General features: G+C 39.1%; 2 protein-coding genes across 3 annotated transcripts in view; one reads left to right on the top strand and one right to left on the bottom strand.

Moving 5' to 3' along the window:
- LOC120534622 (zinc finger protein 729-like) overlaps positions 1-23,136 on the top strand; it is a 109,077-nt gene that overhangs the window by 54,950 nt on the left and 30,991 nt on the right. The gene's annotated exons all lie outside the window — the stretch shown is intronic.
- Positions 8,586-21,202, bottom strand: LOC120534409 (gastrula zinc finger protein XlCGF26.1-like). 2 transcript variants are annotated; one of them, XM_039761975.1, is made up of 3 exons: positions 20,841-21,202; positions 16,301-16,818; positions 8,586-11,820 (listed from the first exon to the last, which is right to left on the bottom strand). In XM_039761975.1, exons 2-3 carry the CDS (start codon positions 16,770-16,772, stop codon positions 10,730-10,732), a joined length of 1,563 nt encoding a protein of 520 aa, XP_039617909.1. In that variant the 5' UTR covers positions 16,773-16,818; positions 20,841-21,202; the 3' UTR covers positions 8,586-10,729. The 2 variants fall into 2 exon arrangements, with proteins under 2 accessions (XP_039617909.1, XP_039617910.1); XM_039761976.1 differs by having other exon boundaries at positions 20,958-21,202.

The following is a 23,136-nucleotide window of genomic DNA, read 5'->3' as shown; positions in this document are numbered from 1 at the left end:
TGTGTCTTTTAAATCAACAAAACTAAATTAACCAACAAGGGTCTTAATGAGTATGTGTGCTGTGCATCCTATAAAGGGTCATCTGATAAATCTTACTCTTTTTATCTTGCTTTTTAAACTGATATACAGATATTTGTCTCTGGGGGAAAATTATATCCTAATATTTTAAATTAAAATAGACAACTGGGCTTTTCAGGTTTGCTTTCTGCCTTGATCTCCATTGATAACCTTCAGCTCCTTTTTAAGTGGGTTCAGTAACAGTATGGACAGATTTGTAAATATGTGCAGTGCTTAGGACTTTTAAATGAAGCATAATATACACGTTAAAGTGAAATATGACAGTGTATTAAATCAGATATTTCTCTTTACAGATGAAGGAATAGTTTCCTTTTCAATTGTCTCTAATTTATATCCTGCAAAAGTACTGAATGCAGCACTTGAGTCAGGGTACACTAATCTGACATCAATATTTGTTAAATAAATTGGCATTCACTTTTAATCAATGCAGCACATCTCAATTTCATTTTCGTTTTCACTCTAAACTGGTTTTGTGACTTCCTGTGGATGAACTCATTTATTTTCTGTGCCAGCTTCAATAAGTCTTGGGTCCCAGCCTAATATATTATATGCCAAATCAAATAAAAAGAAGAGGATGAAACCAATGTGCCAATGTATTTGAAGGTAGGAGTCACACTGCGACAAGCACTTCTTACCTCCATATCCCTGGTGGGTTCAGATTTCATTCTGGTCGCTGTTGGATTCTGCTGAGCTCTCCCCTCCTATTAGCAACATTTACAGAAGCCAGAGATAACCAATTTCTTCCACAAACCTTTCGCCAAGCACTAATCACTGTCTTTCCAAAACAAAATAAGGACTTATTACAATGTGCATCATACAGACCAATTTCACTTCTGAATAACGACGTTAAAATACTCTCTAAAATCATAGCTAGAAGGATGGAGAAAGTGCTCCCCTCAGTAATATCACAAGACCAAACTGGATTTATTAGGGGCCGACACTTATCTTCAAATCTTCGACGCCTGTTTAATGTAATATACTCACCAACTAAATCAAACACCCCAGAAATATTATTATCATTGGATGCAGAAAAAGCATTCGACATGATTGAATGGAAATACCTTTTTACTATTTTGGAGAAGTTTGGGTTTGGCCCGAACATTTGTGCATGGATTAAATTACTGTATACTAACCCAGAAGCTTCAGTTTGCATCAATAACATTTGCTCAGACTACTTTAAACTAGAACGTGGCACAAGACAAGGATGCCCTTTGTCACCACTGCTGTTTGTGATTGCCATTGAACCACTGGCAATACATTGTCGAAATACTGATCAGATAAAGGGGATTAGCAGAGAAGGACTGGAACAGAAAATCTCATTATATGCAGATGACATGGTACTGTATATATCGGATCCAGAAAATTCTGTGCCTGCAGTCTTAGCAGCACTCACAGAATTTCAAAAGCTCTCTGGTCTCAGAATTAATCTGAATAAAAGTGTACTCTTTCCGTGAATTCGCAAGCATATAATATTAGATTAGACACCCTTCCTTTTATCATTGCAGAACAGTTTAAATACCTCGGGGTAAACATCACAAGTAAACATAAAGCTCTTTATCAACAAAATTTCGTCGTCTGTATGGAAAAAATTAAACAAGACTTGCATAGATGGTCAACCCTTCATCTCACACTAGCTGGAAGAATTAACACTGTTAAGATGAATATTCTTCCTAAGCTCCTTTTTATTTCAAAACATACCAATATACATTAATAAATCGTTCTTTAAGCAATTAGATTCAACAATAACCTCATTTATTTGGAATTCTAAACATCCACGCATCAAAAGAGCGACCCTACAAAGACAAAAGGCAGAAGGCGGCATGGCTCTACCTAACTTCCAGTTTTATTACTGGGCGCAAATATACAGTCGATAAGAACCTGGACACAAATAGAAGAACATACACAGGCATGGACCGCAATAGAAGTAAAATCCTGCAGTACTTCTTTGTATTCCTGCTCTGTGCTCCAATAAACACACGTTATCGGCAATACACTAATAACCCAATTGTGCTCCACTCACTTAGAATCTGGAACCAATGTAGAAAGCATTTTAAGACGGAGAAGCTTCTTTCTGTGGCACCCTGCAAAAGAACCACCTCTTTCAACCCTCACAAACATATGCAGTTTTTAATATCTGGAAAAAATTTGGAATTAACTTGCTTAGAGATCTTTATATAGACAACGTCTTTGCATCCTATGAACAATTACGTTCCAAATTTAACATTCCAGCTACAAATTTCTTTCACTATCTTCAAATCAGGAACTTTGTTAAACAGAACCTTCCAGATTTTCCTCATCTTGCACCCTCATCCACGCTGGAAAAATTATTGCTCAATTTCAAGGAGTTAGACTCCATCTCTACAATATATAAAATCCTTTTACAATCCCTTCCTTTCAAAGATCCAAGAGGACACTGGGAAAATGACCTCTCAATTAATATATCAGAAAAGGAGTGGAAAGTAGCAATGCAGAGAATTCACTCAAGCTCCATATGCAAAGCATACAATTATACAACTCAAAATTATATATCGAGCACATCTGTCTCGACTAAAACTCTCAAAATGTTTCCAGGGCATGATCCAACCTGCGAACGTTGCAACCAAGCCCCAGCCTCACTGGGTCACATGTTCTGGGCCTGCTCCAAATTAACATTATTCTGGACAAAAATTTTAATTACCTCTCAGACAGTCTTGGACTCACAATCCCTCCTAACCCATTAACAGCTGTGTTTGGGGTTCTTCCAGAGGGGCTTAAAGTGGAGAAAGACAAACAAACTGTGATTGCATTCACTACACTGTTGGCACGCAGACTTATTCTGATAAACTGGAAGAACCCAAACTCTCCTCTTTTAAGTCAGTGGGAAACTGATGTGTTATATTATTTAAAATTGGAAAAATCAAATACTCAGTTAGAGGATCTGTGCAGACTTTTTTCAAAACATGGCAGGATCTAATCAGTAATATTTTGAAATGATTTTATAAAGCACAGAGAATTTGTTGATTTAGGTATTTTTAAAAGCCTTAAATTTTACACCGTTTGGCTCGCTCGCTCTCTTAAGGGTGGGGATCGATCTGTTCTTAGCATAATTCTTTTTTTTTTGTAAAAACTTGATTGCTATGTATTGATTGTAATAAAATTAATAAATAAATAAAAAAAAAAAATGGATTCTGCTGAGCTCTCAGACACTTGACAAACAGTCAGGCCAGATCAACTGGTGACTCTAAATGGTGCAGTACGAGTCTCTAGTGCCCAGTTTGGTCTTTGCATCGCACCCGGTCTTGTCAGGACAGGCTACATCTCCGTTGTTTCTGGATTTAATAAATGTTTGCCTCGCGGTGATGAGGCACGCAAGATCAGTTTGACTCTTCCGTTATAAACTCTGTAAAAACAAACCTTGGCAGAAGAGCAGACTTCTCCTCAGATGCAATGAGCCCTAAAAAGTGAGTCTCTTTCTTTTTTCTAAAAGTAAAGTTAACCGTCGTCTCAGAAGGATGCAACAAAATAGTAACAGCTCTTACAATTCTGGAGGGCACTCGCTGTCCTACTGCAGTCTCAGCATACAGCATCATGGAGGATCTGGACTCCTACCAGATGAATGGAACTGCAAAATAAGGTTCAGTTGTGCTAGTGTGCCGTTTCATTATTTGGTTTTGTTGTTGCTGTTACTACTTTCGTACACTACACTACATGTAGGTGGGGTCTGCTCACATGTATTAGAGCTGACAGTAGTGGTGGGTGAGGCTCATCCCTTACACTTTTACTGACAATTTAAAACTACTCTAAATAATCTACAATTTCTCTCATGTGCTTACCTGTTCATCTTGATGACAGCCTCCAGACGCTTTACCTTCATTTTAGAGAACTCTTCATTCCCAGGTCCTTGTACAAAGGAAGTTAAAGAAAGAAGAGGGAACCGCTCAGTCCATCAAACTTATTTGGTTAGCAAACAGTGAAGCTGACCCAATTATCACATCTACAGTAGATGCAGTTTTAAAGTTGTCAAGGCTCTCACGTCAACTCCATGATTTGTTACAAAAGTACTTCAGATAAGGAGAGGAAACCACTCAGTCCATTGCACCTGTTTGGTTAGCTAGCAGTTTAATTGTCCCAATATTACATCCAGATGCTCTTTCAAACTTGTCGAGGTTTTCACTTCAACTTCATAACTCTTTACTTTGTTTTAGATTCACACACAACCTGATTTCAATTTTATGTACATTTCTCTTTAATTTCCATATGAGTTCTAGATAAGGAGATTCTCTATGTAATGAAAAGAATTTTGCCTGATCGACATCGTGCCTTCCTTCTCCTATATGTCGGATCATCGTGTTTGGCATATTGTTTTATCAGTTACGACTGTGGTTCTGGTTTATCTGCTTGTTCTGTGTAGGGAATTCATCATCTCACGCAGAATTCAGTTCGTTTGTATTGCAGTTTTTAGTCCTCTCACTGTCCCTTTTGTGGTCATTTTTTATATTTTGACCACTTTTCTCTTTACTTATTACTGCACATTTGCCAAACACCTTGAACTAAGGATGCATTACACATCATTCACATATCTTCACAAGGGAGTTCGGGGATTTGGAGGTGGAGAACGGTTTTCCGCTTTAAACTCCAATGACGCAGCTGAAAATACAACACAGTTTGGCTGTTTTTGTGGGATTCTCTCCTGGGTATTGTGGAAGACGAGTGTTCTCTTCGTTCCCTTGTACTAATTCATGTCTGAGAAGTAAGCTTTACAAAACCATGTAATAGCATGCTTTGTTTTAGCAAACAGAATAATATTTGTGCAGAGGCCTCAAGGTCTATGCATTCCACACATGAGCCTTCCTTATCACATTGTTCCTTAGCTTACATCTGAAAGCCATAACACAAGGAGCCAAGAAATCAAGGGATGTTAAAGGGGCTCAAGGTTTGTGTATAATAAAGTGTTGACTGTTACATTTTATAATGATATTAAATCACGCATTCTAGGGGTATAAAACTGGACCCCACCCAACAGACGGGGTTCAGAAGAGCCCTGACGCTGTCATGTATATTTGATTGTCTGCTTTTCTGAAACTCTTCTCACCGTGACTCTGAAAATAAAGATGCTTTATAACCGCACCTGCTGTCGGGTCTGAGTTTCGTCCACAGTATCTGCTCATCCATATCAGAGAACCTAATTGCCTGTAATAGCTGCCTTATATATTTTACTTTTTACATGCTAGAAGGCTACCTCCATTTTTTCTTTGATCACATTTTCAACTCTTTAATGGCTTCCTTCTGCTTGTTCTTGGTCTCTTTAAAGCAATCCGTGGTCCATTGTGAATTCGTATGCATTTCTTGCAATGGCATATTTGTGGAAAACCTCTCTATCTTGTATACTGTTAATGCACTATAATTATTTGCCATATTTAAAACAGCAGTAAAGTTTCCTTCTTTTTAAGGGCTTGTTCTCTCTTCTGTCATAACAACACTGGTTTGTCCAGATATCTTTTAATATTGTTGTTGTTTTCATTCCTAAATGTGTTGTGTTTAAGTAGAGAATTCTTTGCCACTTACTGCACAGCAGTAGTCTTTGGGGTTTGTTTTGTCCACCCTAGTTACAGGAGTGAAATTCACCTTCTAGTCATGACAAGGTGTGGTGTGGCTGTTACCCACAAGGAGTCACTCAGTGTTGACGCTCCCACTCTCTCTCTCACACAGGTTGCAACCTTGTAGAGATGAGCCTTTCGATTCATTTCACTAATTTGATTCTTTCCATCTACCCCTTTAAGTGAATCAATTCAACTGATTTCATCAATAGGATCCAGGGCCGGCAGCAGTACAAAACCTTTGCCCTCCCTGAATGTATCACATTCATAATATTATCCATATTTAATTATGTTACAGATGTTGATCTATATATGTACAATGCTGTGCATGCAAAAAGCTTATGCCATGATAGGTGTAGCATCACCCATGAATGAATCTGGCAGGCCACCTCAGCCACGGAATTTGGCTTTGGGTCCTTCTCACAGCAAGTGGCAGTGACAAGAAACCAAGCACTGCCCAGGCACAAACAGCAGACAGGAAAAGCAGCACGGTGAACGCTGACCACCAACAGCAAAACAACAGCTGTGTGGGACTGTCGGCATGAAAACAACCATGCCAAGCTCTGCCGATGACAGGAAACCAACAGCTCTGCATTTACACGGTATTGCAGACAGGCAAACAATGGTGTTGAAGATGGGGAAATAACAGCTCTGCAAGCATGCGGCATTAAGAATAGCCACACAAGCATGAGCCACGTCTGTCAGGAATTGAGCCACAGTGACATTAGGTAGGTGTGAGTGACATTAAAGCAACCTCCGCATGGTAACGTGGTCTGCTCTGTTTCATGAGAGGCGCTTCTTTGAGGACCAGATGGTCTGAGCATTTCAAGTAATTTATATGGTATCACATTATCCTCTTTGGCAGCATGAAGAACAACAACATAGTGAAAGTTCAGAATTAAAAAAGTTGTTCTCAAGTAATGATTCAGTTTGTGAATCAAATAAGGAGGTTCGTGTAACTCATTCATGGGTAGCAATTCCACTCAAACTCGAAAGAATCAGTGCAGTGCACATGCAGTCAATGAGCCGTAAGAAAGTGTGCACTAACAAAGCACAGCAGTGAGATTACAAACTGCCATTTAGAGATGCTCTTATCAATTGGTTGCGATTGAAAACCAGCCCATTTTCACTATTAGAAAAATACTGGTGATCAGTAAAAAGGCCGATCACAAAATCCAATCTTTTCAGCACGTTTTTCTAAGCTTTACATTAATTTCATTACAGCGCACCTCTACGCAAGGTACTGCAGTAGCTGAGCCAACATGCAGCTTTTTTTGTTTTTTTCTTTTGCAGCAAACATCCTGCAGTGTAAACAAAGAGCAGTGAGTGGAAACTGGTGTTATCAGTGAACGAGACATGATTGCTACATTAGCCTTTATGTTAAAGTGGAGTAACAATCTGGAAAAAAGTAATTGAAAAAGTCATCCTTGTGCAGCTAGACAAACAGCAAGAAAATCTACTTTAAAGAATTCAGACCTCTGTTTTGTCCTTTGGGTGGCGCAGTGGTAGTGCTGCTGCCTCGCAGTTAGGAGACCCAGGTTCGCTTCCCGGGTCCTCCCTGCGTGGAGTTTGCATGTTCTCCCCGTGTCTGTGTGGGTTTCCTCCGGGTGCTCCGGTTTCCTCCCACAGTCCAAAGACATGCAGGTTAGGTGGATTGGCGGTTCTAAATTGGGCTTGGTGTGTGTCCTGTGGTGGGTTGGCACCCTGCCCGGGATTGGTTCCTGCCTTGTGCCCTGGGATTGGCTCTCCCGTGACCCTGTGTTCAGATTCAGCGGGTTGGTGGATGGATGGATTTTGTCCTTTAAATTAAAACAGACAAAACTTGAGTTTAGACAGTGAGCTGGTTTAAAATGCAGCAGCTCACATTTTTAATTAAAAAAAAGATAAAAGATGAATTTGAAATTGCTGCTTAGTAAACAATAAGCTTTTTTTTAAAAAAGATTTGTTGCTGTGTGTCAATTATTACATAATTAAAATGGTAATCCATATTTTAAAATTACATCTTGAGAATTACAAATGTCTACTTTATACACTGAAGGAAAACGCCTCTATAAATACAGAAAATGTACGGTATATTTTAACAGCAAAAAGCAATAGTGCAATTGATGATTAAAATTATTAAAAGCTATGTGTGTGATATTTACATTTAAGTTGCATTTAATTACCAATACCAATTAGCTGATTGTGTGAGAATATTTATATACAGTGGTGCCTTATACATCAAACTTAATTTCAGGAGGCTGTTTGAACTCTGAATTGTTCAAAGTCCAAATCAATTTTTCCCTCATTAGAAATAATGGAAAGTGAATTAATCAGTTTCCAGACCCTAAACAATTCCCGTTTTGATAAATTATGTGTATTTGCTGTTAGTTTAAGGTAAAAATAACGCAATTAAATGCCCTAAATAATACATGAAAACATAAAATACATAAATATATATGATGAGTAGTGATGCCCCGTGTGGATATCATTGTTATTTTATATTTAAATGGTAACATGCGAGTCCCTGTCTTGCAATCTAAAACATGAGGCCGAGTCTCAGTACTTTAGGAAAACTGGCTTTATTCAGCTTGAAACATGAACAGCCCGGTTATTTATTGTAGCGGGATCTACCACTCTCATATACTCAGACACAGCAGTCATGCAAGTCAGTGGCCAAGTAAACCTGCTCCCTTCATTTATAATGTTCCTTGCATCACCCATTGATAACAGGCACTTATAGCGTGACCGCAATCAGCTCGGATTTGCTTTCACTGCAAGCCGCTACACCGCTGGGAGCTTATGGTTGCCCCGGCAATGGATAAACTGTCGTCCACAGACGTGGCAATCGTGCTTCAGCGTGTCATCGAGTTTGGTTGTGTCCCAAAAGAGTTTAGAAACCTTACAATATATTTAAACACACACCAAAAATGAAGCAAAAAAAAAAAGCAATAAACAAAACCACACAGTTTAATTAAAAAATACACTTTAACAAAAGACATAAAACTTCTACTTGTCTGTTTAAGCATGAGGTTAGTGTAAACATTTTTTAACGGGATAGAGAAAGAAGAGAAAAAAAAATCAGAACCTGTATAATCAGCTTTAAAAAACCTGATTGTATCATCCCTAATTTCTACCTCTCCACTAAAGGAACCTTCCTTCGGACAGTAACACATACATATGGCTGCTTCACCTGTGCCACTGCTTTTCTTGTACAGCACTCTCACTCACTCAGTCACTCACCTCACTCTGTTGTTTCTGAGGATGCCTAAAGCTAAATTTGCTACTAACTTCACTTCATTCAATTTCTTCTGCAGTTTTGGTGTAGTTCCTGCATTGACCCCAGTAACATTTCTATTTGCAGCTCAAGGGAGGTGATATTTGGCAGGAAAATCTAGAAGAGACTGGGAGTTCCTTTTCCTTTTGACTGAGCCAATGGTGATCTATCAGCAAACTAATCAAGATTTGTGAGCAAGTCAGGAGACAGACATATAAAAGGAAAAAAAGGTTAAAACCAGGAGGTGAAAAAGTACAATTGAACAACCAAAATGAGAGACAAGATTTGTGGTTAAAAATTCATTAGCACAAAACCAAAGTAGGTTATCATCAAAAGGACATTGGGGAAAAGGGTTTTGAATCCACAACTTGGATGAGGAAATGAGCTTTCAGCCATCCTCTTATCCCATCACATCATTTACCTTTGGATTACGATCTCCAAGGACATGCCCCCTGGAAATATTGAACATCATTTTAATGACAGGTATCCAAACTGACAATAACTGTCAAGAAAACAAAATGGCGGCCAAAACAGTGGAAAAATTTAAACAACTATATAAAGTACATTGAAAAATAGAGTTAGATCATTCAAAACAATTGAGATACACACATAAAAACACAAAAGGAACGACTGGGATTTGTTTTGGGCCCCATGATGACAGCAAGGAGTTTTGCTTATAAGTCATGATATGTTGTAGTACAGTTATGGTTTTCTTTTTCACCCTTGAACGTGCAGCGATGCTTTGGTGTAGTACCTGCAGTAACACTGGACCACCACAAGGAACAGCCACATGTCCTTCTCTCTGTACACCTCGGACTATAAATATGATGTCACATGTAGTGATAAGGGGGATGAGACCGAGTATAGGAGTCAGGTAGAGAGTTTTGCTTTTTAGTACAAAGAGAATTGATTGCATCTTAGCATCAGCAAAAACAAGGAACTGGTTGACGACTTTTCCCACACCAAACAACCTCTATGTCTGGTCACTATTCAAGGAGTGGATGTATAGTGGATCCATATTAATGAAAGGTTGGACTGGTGTCATAACACAGAGAAACCATATAAGGGCAGACTGCATTCTTTTAATGTTGATAGTGACATCCTTCACATCATCTATAACTCTGTGATGGCCAGTGCAGTTTTCTATGTTGTGGTTTGCTAAGCTGATAACATCACTTCAAAAGTGGCCCACAAAAGTAACACACTGATTAAAAGGGCAGACTCAATTACAGGGCGTCCTCTGGACCCCATGGAGGTTGTAGCAAAAAAGACATAATGAATATAAACACGAGTGTCATTATGAACAATGTTGCACATCCTCTCTCTTACACACTAACACTTAGGACTTTCAGCCAACAAATTATTTAGCGGAAGTGTGTGAAGAAACACGTTGGGGGCTCCTGTATATGCAACAGTACAATGCCAGCATAATGCCTCACTATGACATGTTTTCATTCTTTTTAATCTTCTTTCCTGTTTATTCATTCCGATGTGTGTTTAAACCACAGTGTGCATCTATATTTAGTTATGTAGAGGAGCTTCTGTAAAAGGCCACATTTCCCCAGGCTCAAAAATACATCTAGAAAAGTTCTACTTGCATTGATCCAAATAATATCTATTTTTATAACTTCTAGAATGCAATGTTAATTGGCATATCATCTAGCTAAATCTGGAATTTTCATTTAATTAATCCTGTGGAACCAAGTCCAAGTGCAGTCTTGAATTTCTCCATAAGCATCTGTTTTGTGCATAGTCATGACTGGAGTGAACCCCACTTATTAGTTATACAATTTTGTTGTATTGTTTATTTTTCTTTCTCTTACATATGCTGTGTGGAATCAGAGTAGTTTCTCGATGGTAGAGTGTGACTTCTTGTGTGTAACTGAAGGCTGTCCTTGTATAAGAACTGTTTACCACAATCCGAACAACAATGCAGTTTCTCTTTGGCATGAATTTTTGAATGTACCTGAAGACTACTTCTACTGGAAAAGCGTTTTCCACATTCAGAACAGCAAAATGGCTTCTCTCCTGTGTGACTTCTTATGTGACTCTGAAGACTGCACCTGTGAGAGAAGCATTTGCCACATTCGGAACAGCAAAACGGTTTCTCTCCTGTGTGACATCTTGTGTGGCTCTGAAGATAGCTCCTCTTTGAAAATTGTTTGCCACACTGAGAACACCAATAGGGTTTCCTTCCAGTATGAATTCGTGCATGGCTCTGAACAGTCTTCTTGCAGGAGAACTGTTTGCCACATTCAAGACAACAATAGGGCTTCTCTCCGGTGTGAATTCTTGTGTGGCTTTGAAGATGACTGCTGTTGTAGAACTGTTTGCCACACTCAAGACAGCAGTATGGTTTCTCTCCAGTGTGAATTCTTGTGTGCAGCTGAAGATGGCTATTTTGTGAGAATCTTCTTCCACATTCAGAACAGCAATACGGCTTCTCTCCGGTGTGAATTCTGGCGTGTCTATGAAAATTGCTTTTATCTGAGAATTGTTTGCCACACTCAAGGCAGAAATATGGCTTCTCTCCTGTGTGAATTCGAGTGTGGCTCAGAAGATGGCTGCTGTTGATAAATCTTTTACCACATTCAGAGCAGATGAATGGCTTAAGTCTTTTAGGGCTCCACTGATGGTCATTCTCCACTGACAATTTGCTTTTAAAGAAATTCACACTCTCCTGGTTGATAAATTCATTTCTTTTGTGCAACTGTAGTTGATTGTTGACAGCATCTATCCTTGTTAGTTTCACACTAGGCAGCAAAATATACTTCAAAGATGCTGGTATAAAACACCTAAATCCGGAGAGCAATTTCTTCACAGATTTGTCAAGTACAGTCTGTTGGGATTTGCACTGACGAGAAGCCTGAGGAAATGAGGATATGGACAAGCTGCTCCTTTGTTGCAAATCTGTAGAAAACCACAGATGAATAATTAATTCTTATATACATTATGAAGCTCAAAATTTGTGTGTGTGTATATGTATATGAATGATCTTAAGAGTCTTTATACCTGCCTGCTGTTCAATTACAGACTTTTTTTAGAAAATTTACATTACACAATGCTGAATAACCCACATAGGCTCTGGGCACACAGTTTTAGAGCCATCATCTACATCAGGGGAGTCAAACTCCAGGCATGGAGGGCCACAGTGGCTGCAGGTTTTCATTCAAACCCTTTTCCTAATCAATGACCAGTGCTAATTAACTTCATTCCTCTTCATTTTAAAAGCCTTGTTTTTAAGGATTCAGCCCTCTGTATTTATTCCTTTCTTCATTAAATGGTAGCCAAACAGAAATATGTGAAACAAGCCAACAGATGACAAGCTAAACTGGGATTTCAAACTCCAACCGATCTCTTAATAAGAAGCTGATTCTTGCAGTTAATTTAACTTGTTATTTAATTCAATAGCAGTAGAGTGTTGTACCATGTTAGCCATGGATTGATACAGGAGAAAGTAGGGTGAAATGACACCTTTTATTGGCCAACTAAATAGATTACAAATGCAAGCTTTCGAGGCAGCTAAGGCCCCTTCATCAGACAAGGTGTAACCATGGCTTATTGCTGCTCTCATTCTGCCGCAGCAGACATTTCCAAAACTGTTGATTTTTATGTTTTTTGCTAAGAACACTATCATAATGTTTTGGTGACCTGAGAGATCAACCTTACCGAGACCATCACCTTTATTTTCAGATATTGTGTGATTGGCACAGCTGGTCATGTGGCGGCTTGTTTTGTGTCTCCTTAGTGTTGGGGTGCGAATTAAAGAAAGAGAGATGACTAAGGGGCCCGAGTCAAGTTAATTAAAACCAAGGCAAAAAAGCTAATTAGCAGCAAAAATTGGTCACTAATGAAGAAGATGGTTAGAATGAAAACGTGCAGCCACTGCGGCACTCCAGGACTGGAGCTTGACATTCATGATCTACATAACCCTAAAATCAAAACATACAAATTAAATATTATGAGTCAAATTTAGCCTACTGTAAAAGAACTATTTTAATAGCAATACACTGGTATTCAATTCCATACTGTTTGACCAATCTCTGCCAAAATTTGCACAGCTCCCTCATTTCATTTTATCAACGGCAGACCACTGACTATGTACCAACCTGATTTTTTTCACCTGATATATCAATATTTCTGCAATGTTAATACACGCTGTGCTGAGAAGGGGACTTCATGCAAATGAAAAGCAGAGCAGAAACGATTGATGTGCCGTGTGAACAGCCCCAATGACTAATAGCATGGATGGATGAAGGAAGAACAATGTCCTGAATCGGAGAAATAGAGATGGTATAACATTTGGCATGGAAAGTGAAATGTCAAACGGAAGGAGGAAGGTCAGTAAACCTGAAGTACAAGCTTAGCAAGAGTGCTTTACTGCTTGATTGTGGCCTCCAGAACTCGTAGCTGTTAGCTTTAGTGTTGCTTTGCTTCAAGTAAAAAGGGAGAAGCAGAAGTAAAAGTGGTGTCTACCACAAACACTTCACTGAAATATATATATATATATATATATATATATATATATATATATATATATATATATTCACATCTATGGAGTTTGAGAATTTCCTAATATCGTCAATCTTACATTTCATTTTTCCCTGTCAACACTTCTTGAACTCATAACATTTTTACTGACACTCTCACTGCAGCATATATACACAAAGTTTACACTCACTCTACTCCATTAATGTGTTCGCTGGCTTTATCAGCTGCACTATGCTTCACACTACTAGCCTGACTCTGTACATCCTACACACCTCCATAAGCTATTGAAAAAGTTTTTTTTACACCACAATATTTGTTAATACTGTTTTCTTTATCCGTTTGTATCCATTGCACAAATTCTATCAATTTAGTTTAAACTGTTTGCAAACAGCAATACTAGAATTTTCTTTGGATGGTCATCTTTGCCATTGTTCATCGTGTCTCGCTGTGAACCTATTTGTTAAAATGTAAACAGTAAGCACAAACCCAACATGGGTTAACTTTGATATTTAATTGACAGGCCACGTTTTGGAGCGGACCTTACTTCCACTTGGCCAGTGATACCTGTTTGTTTATTGATTTTTAAAGTCTGTCCTGTTTCACTACTATGTGGGTGGAGCCACGGGGGATGGCTAGTTTACACATACCGGTAACGACATACTGCACGATTATGTGCAGTGAATACACTTGGCTTATGGTTTTCATACTCTTTCTCTGTACATTTAGCATTCATTTGCTCAGAGGTTGATGCGATTGATGCCCTGCTGCTTGCTACCAAGAGCTGATTCTACAATAAAATATAATAAAAATAAAAAGAGTAATAAATCATTACCCCGATAGCTGAACGCAGAGGTCACGTAGAATAGGTGTACCAAATTTCAGGTCAATAGGTCAAATGGATAGACAAATGGGCAGCCACGGTAGTGTATTATATAAGAATAGATATAGAGATATATAGATATAGATATATATATATATATATATATATATATATATATAGACACAGATATATAGATAGATATAGATATATAGATATAGATAGATACAGATATATCTATCTAGAGAGAGAGAGAGAGATAGATAAACACATATACACAGTAGGAGGCGAAAGGGCATCCCGGCTGGATTGGAGGATATCTAATTACTCGGACAGGTCCCCAGCGCAATGTTGCAAGCAAACTGGCCAGAGGGACAAGGAAATAAATCGCGTACCTGGCCAGTAGACTATAGCAGATGGACTGACAAAAGCCTAGGATTTGGAGTGATTCCATCCCCATAAGCCAGGTGGCAGTGGTCCTTGTATGAGAATACAGAAGGGACACCCGCAGGGGTGCTTGGGAGATGGAGTCCAGAAGTGCTGCTCTGTTGGGGCCCCTGAGGATTGAGAAGGGGCGATGTCACAGGAGGACCTCCCTACTTTCTCCATGTCCCAGACGTGCTTCCAGGAAGCTACAGCATGGCATTAGAAGCATTCCCAGGTCTGGCTTAAAAAGGAGCCTGCTGCCACACATGAGAGTTGGGAGACAGTGGACAACACTCAGCGGAGGAGAGGAGGAGGAAAACATGTTTTATTATTGCTTTATTTTGCTTGTATTAGTGGCTGATTACTGGTAAAGAGAGGTGCCTGGTGGAATAAAAATCCATGGTTTTATTCAAACACCATACACCATACTGCTGTGTCGGTGGTTTGGGGCTCCATGGTGCCCCCCTTGTGGCATATATATTCTATACACACACACACACAAATATTGTATATAGAAAAGTACTTAGTTGCATAGTACTTTTCATATCCAATTAACTGATTGGACTATAACTAGGGCCCTTTCTCTTACGAAATTTCCTGAGCAAAGACAGGTAAGCATGGCTGGTTTAAAACATATTTTAGAAAGACAGATCATTTTAGAACGAGATCTTCAGTTAAGAATACTCTATGTGGCCATTCAGGCACCGATTCTTTATGTGCACAGCTGGGATAAGGGAATAATAGAAAGCCAAATTCCTATCCATGACTCTTAAGGTAATCAGTGCTGTGCTCCAAAAATACTTTTATCTTGCTATTCTATTCTATCCTGTACTTGAAACTCTTTAACCTGAAAGAATAAATCTCAGCCACATCCATTACAAGCAGAGTAACCACAATTATTGCAAGCCAAATTTAAAACAAGTTAGTTTCTATAAAAATATTAGTAACTATAAAATGTTATTGATCTCTCTCTGTTCTGTTTCTCTTTTTGTCAGTAACAAGCTGTGGCACCTGGAGCCACTGTTCTGCTTCCAAGCTGTTTATCTGCCCTTTGCAAAGTCTTTAAGTAAAAACAAACAATGATGGGATTTCTGTCATTTTATTAGACATCCAAGCACAAAGTTGTGGTAGATTGTCCCGGTGGAGGAAATGGCCAGTTGACTGTGGGCTCCAGATCTGTGACTATGTGCATCTTTGTCTATGACTTTGCATTATATCCAACCATGATCCTGCTGACTGGAGGCTCTCTCTCACTCTCTCTCATTGTCAACTTCCCAATAATAATAATAATTAGTAGTTTTTAGTATTCTTTCTTGTCAACTATTTGAAATTAATGTGAACACACTGCAAAACAAGGTAATCTATTTGTATGTGTGTGCATATTATGCCATTTGCCAAGTTTGTAACTGTATTCTACCCATAAGCTTGATTCAGTATGCTAACCAGGTGTTCTGAAGTGTGCCCTGTAAGAAAATACTTTGAAGAGTAAAGCTTCATGTTACATCGTGAAGAGGCACTATCCACATGTGAAAGGATGTACAAAATAAAATAACTTACAGAAAGGAGTGTACCTAAACTAAATCCCAATTACAAATTAATTACATTATGCAAATAGCAATCAACTTGAAGCCTTTTTTCCCCTATTTTAGCACCTACCTTCTTCAGAATGACTCAAACATGATGCTTTCTCATCGCTCTTTGTATTTGATTCTAATGACTCTGACTTCACGTGGACAGAATGATCCTGTAACATGCAGGGTCTGCTCACAGTGGAGCCCAATCCGGTTACATCCTCATTTGGATGCATATAATGAAAGGCAGACTCCGGTTTAAAGGTTTCTTCCTTGACACTTTCATTTGTCAGCCTGTCAGTTCCATTATACTTTTGATCCGGATCTTCTTTAATGTGTACTGCCTTCCATTTATGACCCTCTCGCTCTTTGTGATGGTAAACAGATTCCCATTCACTGTCTTCTTCCTTAATCTTCACAATCCTTTTTTCAAAAAAAGAAGGTTCCCTTTGCCCTATGAAGTCATCCTCCTCTTCCTCTTCATTTTCAGTTTTGTCTTCAGACCACTTGTCTTCACCATTATGTCCCTTCTCTTGTGGCTCCTGGTCAATTTCCATTTTGTACACCTAGGTGCCGAAAAATATGGCAGCTTCCAGTTTTCCTCTGTTAAGAGAAGAGGGTAAAACACTTTTAAAACAGCACTCAAAATAAGTGATTGCCTGTGTGTTTCACTTTTTTCTAAACAAAGTGAAAACTTTGACAGATACTCTACATGAGCATAAGCACATAAACTCATTATTAGTTTATGTCTAGTGACCAAGCACAAAACAGTCTTCAGCATATATATATGCAATTATCTAATCAACCAATCACATGGCAGTTGCTTCAATGCATTTAAGTGTGTGGTCCTGGTCAAGACAATCTCCTGAACTCCAAACTGAATGTCAGAATGGGAAAGAAAGGTGATTTAAGCAATTTTGAGCGTGGCATGGTTGTTGGTGCCAGACGGGCCGGTCTGAGTATTTCACAATCTGCTCAGTTACTGGGATTTTCACGCACAACCATTTCTAGGGTTTACAAAGAATGGTGTGAAAAGGGAAAAACATCCAGTATCGGCAGTCCTGTGGAAAATGCCTTGTTGATGCTAGAGGTCAGAGGAGAATGGGCGACTGATTCAAGCTGATAGAAGAGCAACTTTGACTGAAATAACCACTCATTACAACCGAGGTATGCAGCAAAGCATTTGTGAAGCCACAACACACACAACCTTGAGGCGGGTGGGCTACAACAGCAGAAGACCCCACCGGGTACTACTCATCTCCACTACGAATAGGAAAAAGAGGCTACAATTTGCATGAGCTCACCAAAATTGGACAGTTGAAGACTGGAAAAATGTTGCCTGGTCTGATGAGTCTCGATTTCTGTTGAGACATTCAAATGGTAGAGTCAGAATTTGGCGTAAACAGAATGAGAACATGGATCCATCATGCCTTGTTACCACTGTGCAGGCTGGTGGTGTAATGGTGTGGGGGATGTTTTCTTGGCACACTTTAGGCCCCTTAGTGCCAACTGGGCATCGTTTAAATGCCACGGGCTACCTAAGCATTGTTTCTGACCATGTCCATCCCTTCATGACCACCATGTACCCATCCTCTGATGGCTACTTCCTGCAGGATAATGCACCATGTCACAAAGCTCAAATCATTTCAAATTGGTTTCTTGAACATGACAATGAGTTCACTGTACTAAAATGGCCCCCACAGTCACCAGATCTCAACCCAATAGAGCATCTTTGGGATGTGGTGGAACGGGAACTTCGTGCCCTGGATGTGCATCCCATAAATCTCCATCAACTGCAAGATGCTATCCTATCAATATGGGCCAACATTTCTAAAGAATGCTTTCAGCACCTTGTTGAATCAATGTCACGTAGAATTAAGGCAGTTCTGAAGGCGAAAGGGGGTCAAACACCGTATTAGTATGGTGTTCCTAATAATCCTTTAGGTGAGTGTGTATATATATATATATATATATATATATATATATATATATATATATATCACATATTAAGTAATATAATCAAATGATCATTAATTAATATAATAATCACATATTTATATCCAAATCATTTATGTATAATTAAAAGCTGGTTAAGTTTGCAGATGATACCAAGATAGGTGGATTGGCAGATAATTTTGAATCCATTATATCATTATAAAAGGACTTGGACAGCATACAGACTTTGGCAGATTTGTGGCAGATTAAATTTAATGTCAGTAAATGTAAAGCATTACATATAGGAAGTACAAATGTTAGGTTTGAGTACACAATGGGAGGTCTGAAAATTGAGAGTACACCTTATGAGAAGGATTTAGGAGTCATATTGGACTCTAAGCTATCGACTCCCAGACAATGTTCAGAAGCCATTAAGAAGGCTAACAGAATGTCAGGTTATATAGCACCTTGATATGTGGAGTACAAGTCACAGGAGGTTCTGCTCAAGCTTTATAACACACTGGTGATGCCTCATCTGTAGTACTGGTTGCAATTTTGGTCTCCAGGCTACAAAAAGGACATAGCAGGACTAGAAAAGGTCTAGAGATGAGCGACTAGGCTGATTCCAGGGCTACAGGGGATGAATTATGAGGAAAGATTAAAAGAGCTGAGCCTTTACAGTTTAAACAAAAGAGGATTTAGAGGTGACATGACTGAAGTGTTTAAAATCATGAAGGGAATTAGTCCAGTGGATCAAGACTGTTATTATAAACTGAGTTAATCAAGAATACAGGGACATATCTAGAAATTTGTTTAATATAAATTTCACACAAACATTAGGAGGTTTTTCTTCAAAAAAGAGGGTCATAGACCTATGGAATAAGGTACCAAGGACTTTGGGTACTTGATATTATTTTGGAGGAATTAAGTTGATAAGGCTGACAGGCTTTGTTAGGCTGAATGGCAAGTTCTCATCTATATTTTTCTAATGTGGAGTTATAATCTGATTTTGTTTACATTGCTTTGATATTTCTTATTGCTGTTTGCTAACATTATTCAAAGTTATTGTCTGTTTTTACATGCATTTTTATTACTCTTTAATTTAATATTGTTTCTTTGTATCAGTATACTGCTGCTGGATTATGTGAATTTCCCCTTGGGATTAATAAAGTATCCATTTTTTGAGGTTACCATTACATGTTTTTTTCGGAGCCCAAATTGCTTTATTCATTCTCATTTTTAAAAATTGCTTTGTGAATGTTGAAATATTTCCTTTTCTAATGAAACCATCCTTGATTTTGTGTTCACCACCATTTTGTGAATAGTTTGTTAGCAGTTGCTACCATGTTACCATAGTATGACAAACTGAAAGTGCAGGACGTGTAACATGGGACTGTATAAAGGTCACTTTTCTAATTGTTCAAGATTGCAGATTCAATTGAACCAAATTGTGTGCATTTCTGAGTTCATCCAAGTTACAATTAGGTACTATTCTGTTGTCTTAGGGTTTCAAATTGTTTTAGGCATTGGCACTAGGTATGTTTCTGGTAACGACTGGTTTAGCTCTGTACAAACACTTCTCTCCCAGTTTGTCATTTTTGCATCTGCTGGCAGAACATACAACTGTACTGCAACATGTTAGAAACAGAGCATCTGTCACGTGTATTACCAAAAAAAAAAAAAAAAGCACTCATAGCAATACTAGGGAAAGCCCAGAGAACAGTAGAATATGTGACTGAGAGGTTTGAGTTTTGAGGGGGTAATGAAAGAGATGGGTTTAAAGTTATGAAGGGAATTAATACAGTGGATCCCAGCTGTTACTTTAAAGTGAGTTCAACAACAACACTGGGACACAGTTAGAAACTTAAGGGTAAACTTGCCACAAATGGTAGAAAGTTTTACTCCACACTTAAAATCACAGGCACAATAAACATGTTGTGTTACAACCAGGATTCTTTAATTACCGTTTTTCTTAATTTTTAATTATTTTGCATGTTATGGTATTCCGGGGAGCTTTGTTTGTTATTTGACATATTTTCCCTTTAGGTGTTTGGCCTTTGCATGCACTTCGTAAATAAAGCCCTAGGAGTTGGGGCCACCCTGACTGTCAATCCTGCTGGGTCCTCCCTTGGGTTTGATTTGTAGCTCAGAAGAAAGGATTCACCAGCGGTTCGTTGGGCTTGCTTGGCTGGTGTCCGTTTCATTAATTTTGTTTGTTTTGTGATTTGTTTAATTGGGATTGCCTTTTAAAAATTCCTTTTTTGCTCTTTTAAACATTTTTTTTAGTTAAATAAAATATTAGTACTAGAGTGTTGTACCATGTTAGCCATTATGAATTTAGTGAGAAGTTAAGGCAAATGATCCCTTTTATTGGATAACTAGAAAGATTACAATATGCAAGCTTTCAAGGCAACTCAGGACCCTTCTTCAGGCAGTTTGCAATTTGCAATTGTATTTAATTACATCTTGCCTGAAGGAGCCGGAGTGGCCTCAAAAGCTTGCACATTGCAATCTTTCTAGTTAGCCAATAAAAGGGGTCATTTTGCTTAACTTCTCACGACACTAAATAAATCTTGAATTTATATATATCATTTTGTGTGTTGTTAGTAATTATTTAGTAATAAATGCAGATCGGTGCGCTTAAAAGGAAACACGTAAGACTATATGACGCTCCTTGGGGACATGCTTACCTTCACGGACTCTGGTTCAAAAACAAAAAAGTAAACACAAGCAGCTTGTTGTCCGCTGTGGCTCTCTTGTCCCTTTTCTTCTCTCTCCCCGCACTCTTTTATCCAAAAATTACGTACCTCTTTCCTCTGTGTAGCTATGCTTTATTCACATCGGCCTTAAGAGGACACGGACACGAGACTAACAGACGCTGGACGATAGCCGGTCCAGCCCCAGTTCAATATCCGCGCCTCCGTCGCTACCCAACAGCAACACACACGAGGCCCCACGTTCATTTCCGTTCCATCTCATCGCTATCATAGATATCTACATGTGCCGCTCAAAGACGATTGACGGACCAACAAAGAATGAAACAGCGCCCTCTATTTGTGCGGATATGTTAATTATTGCATTGCTTATCTAATGGTCCTGTATAGATTAATCTGTTTGCGTCCTGGAAAGAATTATTTCCTGATTTACCTACAAATGGATTAACCCCTTCATTTATGAATTATCTCCACTGACTGACATTTCTTTTGCAGGTTAGCCTTACTCATCCTCTTCTGTCATCTAGAAAAAATAACTATAAAAAAAATCGGCCGTTTTTATTTCATGTCGACCACAGTAAACATCATTACCGAGAAAGAACAAAAATTCTTTAATAATGAAACGCCTGTTCCCTTTTGTTCATTCAATAAATTTGTTTAATCTCAACATTATACACAACTGGGCATACCATGATTCATTAATTCATGATTTTTTTCTATAATAAAAAAAAATTAAAAAATGAGTTTAATGCATTTATATTATAGTTTTCAGCACGCGTTGCCTCTGTTAGACCAATAAACATACAATGCAAACTTTGTAAACATTGAATTGTTTTGTTTTGAAATAAAAGGTACAATTTAGATAATGGTGAATGGTCTGATGTTTCATGTCCTGCAAAATACTGCTACCACTCTGAGCTGGTAGGTTCTTCTTACAGAGGTATGGATCAGCTGAATCTCTTTGGGATGAGTTGTTTTGAAACGGCTTCTGCTTGGCAAAAAGCACACATGGATGCTACATTTGCCACAGTACATCCTGGTCTTTTCAGAGCTCTGTGGTCTTCTGTATCTTCTTGCTTCCTTGTTGTCATTAAAGTTTGACATGTGAATCTGGAAATTGGCACCATATCATGGTGCAGAGGTTTTTTTACCCCTGTGAACCTAGTAGCTATGTTTTCCGGAGCAGTAGCTCCTGATTGGGCCTTCTACAGCAAATTGATCACAGGTGAGTGGTCAGACAAAGAGCAATCCAAAGCCCCTAATGAAGCAAAGGTACAAATTTAAAAAGAGAACCATGTCCAGTATGGGGTTACCATGGCCACCTCCAAGGAGCCAGGCCTGGGAGGAGGGCCCGGAAATGAACACCTGGTGGTGACAGAACCTGCCATGGGGCCCAGCCAGGCACAGCCCAGAAACACAATGTGGGACTGCCCTCCTATGGGCCCAATACCTGCAGGAGGAATAGAGGCAGCAGTCAAACGCAGAGGTCTTGGCAGACTGGAACACAGACATATAAACTGACTGTTGGGATGTGAAATTTCACCTCTCTTCGGGGGAAGGAGTCAGAGTTGATGGGTGAGGTGGAGAGCTACCAACTAGATATAGTTGGAGTCATGTCCACCCACTCACTTGGTTCTGGAACCAAAACCCTTCAAAGATACTAGACTCTCCTTTACTCTGGAGTTGCCTTTGAGGAAAGGTGTCAGGCAGGAGTGGGCTTATTATTGAACCCCTGCTTCTTTGATGCCATGTTGGAGTTCACCTCAGAGAAAGAGAGGGCTGCTTCTGTGGGGATGTAGGTCGCAGACTGGGGGACTCTAATGGTTATATGTGCTTATGTACCAAAAGTCAGTTTGGAGTACCAGGTCTACTTGGAGTGCCTGGAGGGAATCCTGGAAAGGGGCCCAGTTAGGGACACCATAGTTCTACTGGATGACTTCAGCTCTTAAGTGCATAACAATGTAGACAACTGAAGAGGCGTGATATGGAGGAACAGCCTCCCAATATCTAAACTTGAGTAGTGTTTTGTTATTGAACCTCTGTGCTAGGCATGGTTTGTCCATAACAAATACCATGTTCAAACATAAGGTAGCTCTGATTGAACGTCTCGTCCCAACTTCACTGCCCAGAAGACTTTGAACTCCAACTTCAGAAAGAGCTTTTTACACATCCAGAGGAGAGGCTATGGACATAGAGTCTGAATGGGCCTTGTTCAAAGCCTCCATTGCGGAAGCAGCTGCAGAGAGTTGAAGCCTGAAGGCCATGGGTGCCT

Source organism: Polypterus senegalus, chromosome 8 (assembly GCF_016835505.1).
Source record: "Polypterus senegalus isolate Bchr_013 chromosome 8, ASM1683550v1, whole genome shotgun sequence".
Classification (NCBI taxonomy): Eukaryota; Metazoa; Chordata; class Cladistia; order Polypteriformes; family Polypteridae; genus Polypterus; species Polypterus senegalus.
Note: the sequence above shows the minus strand (reverse complement) of the source record. Positions and strands in the feature narration are given on the sequence as shown.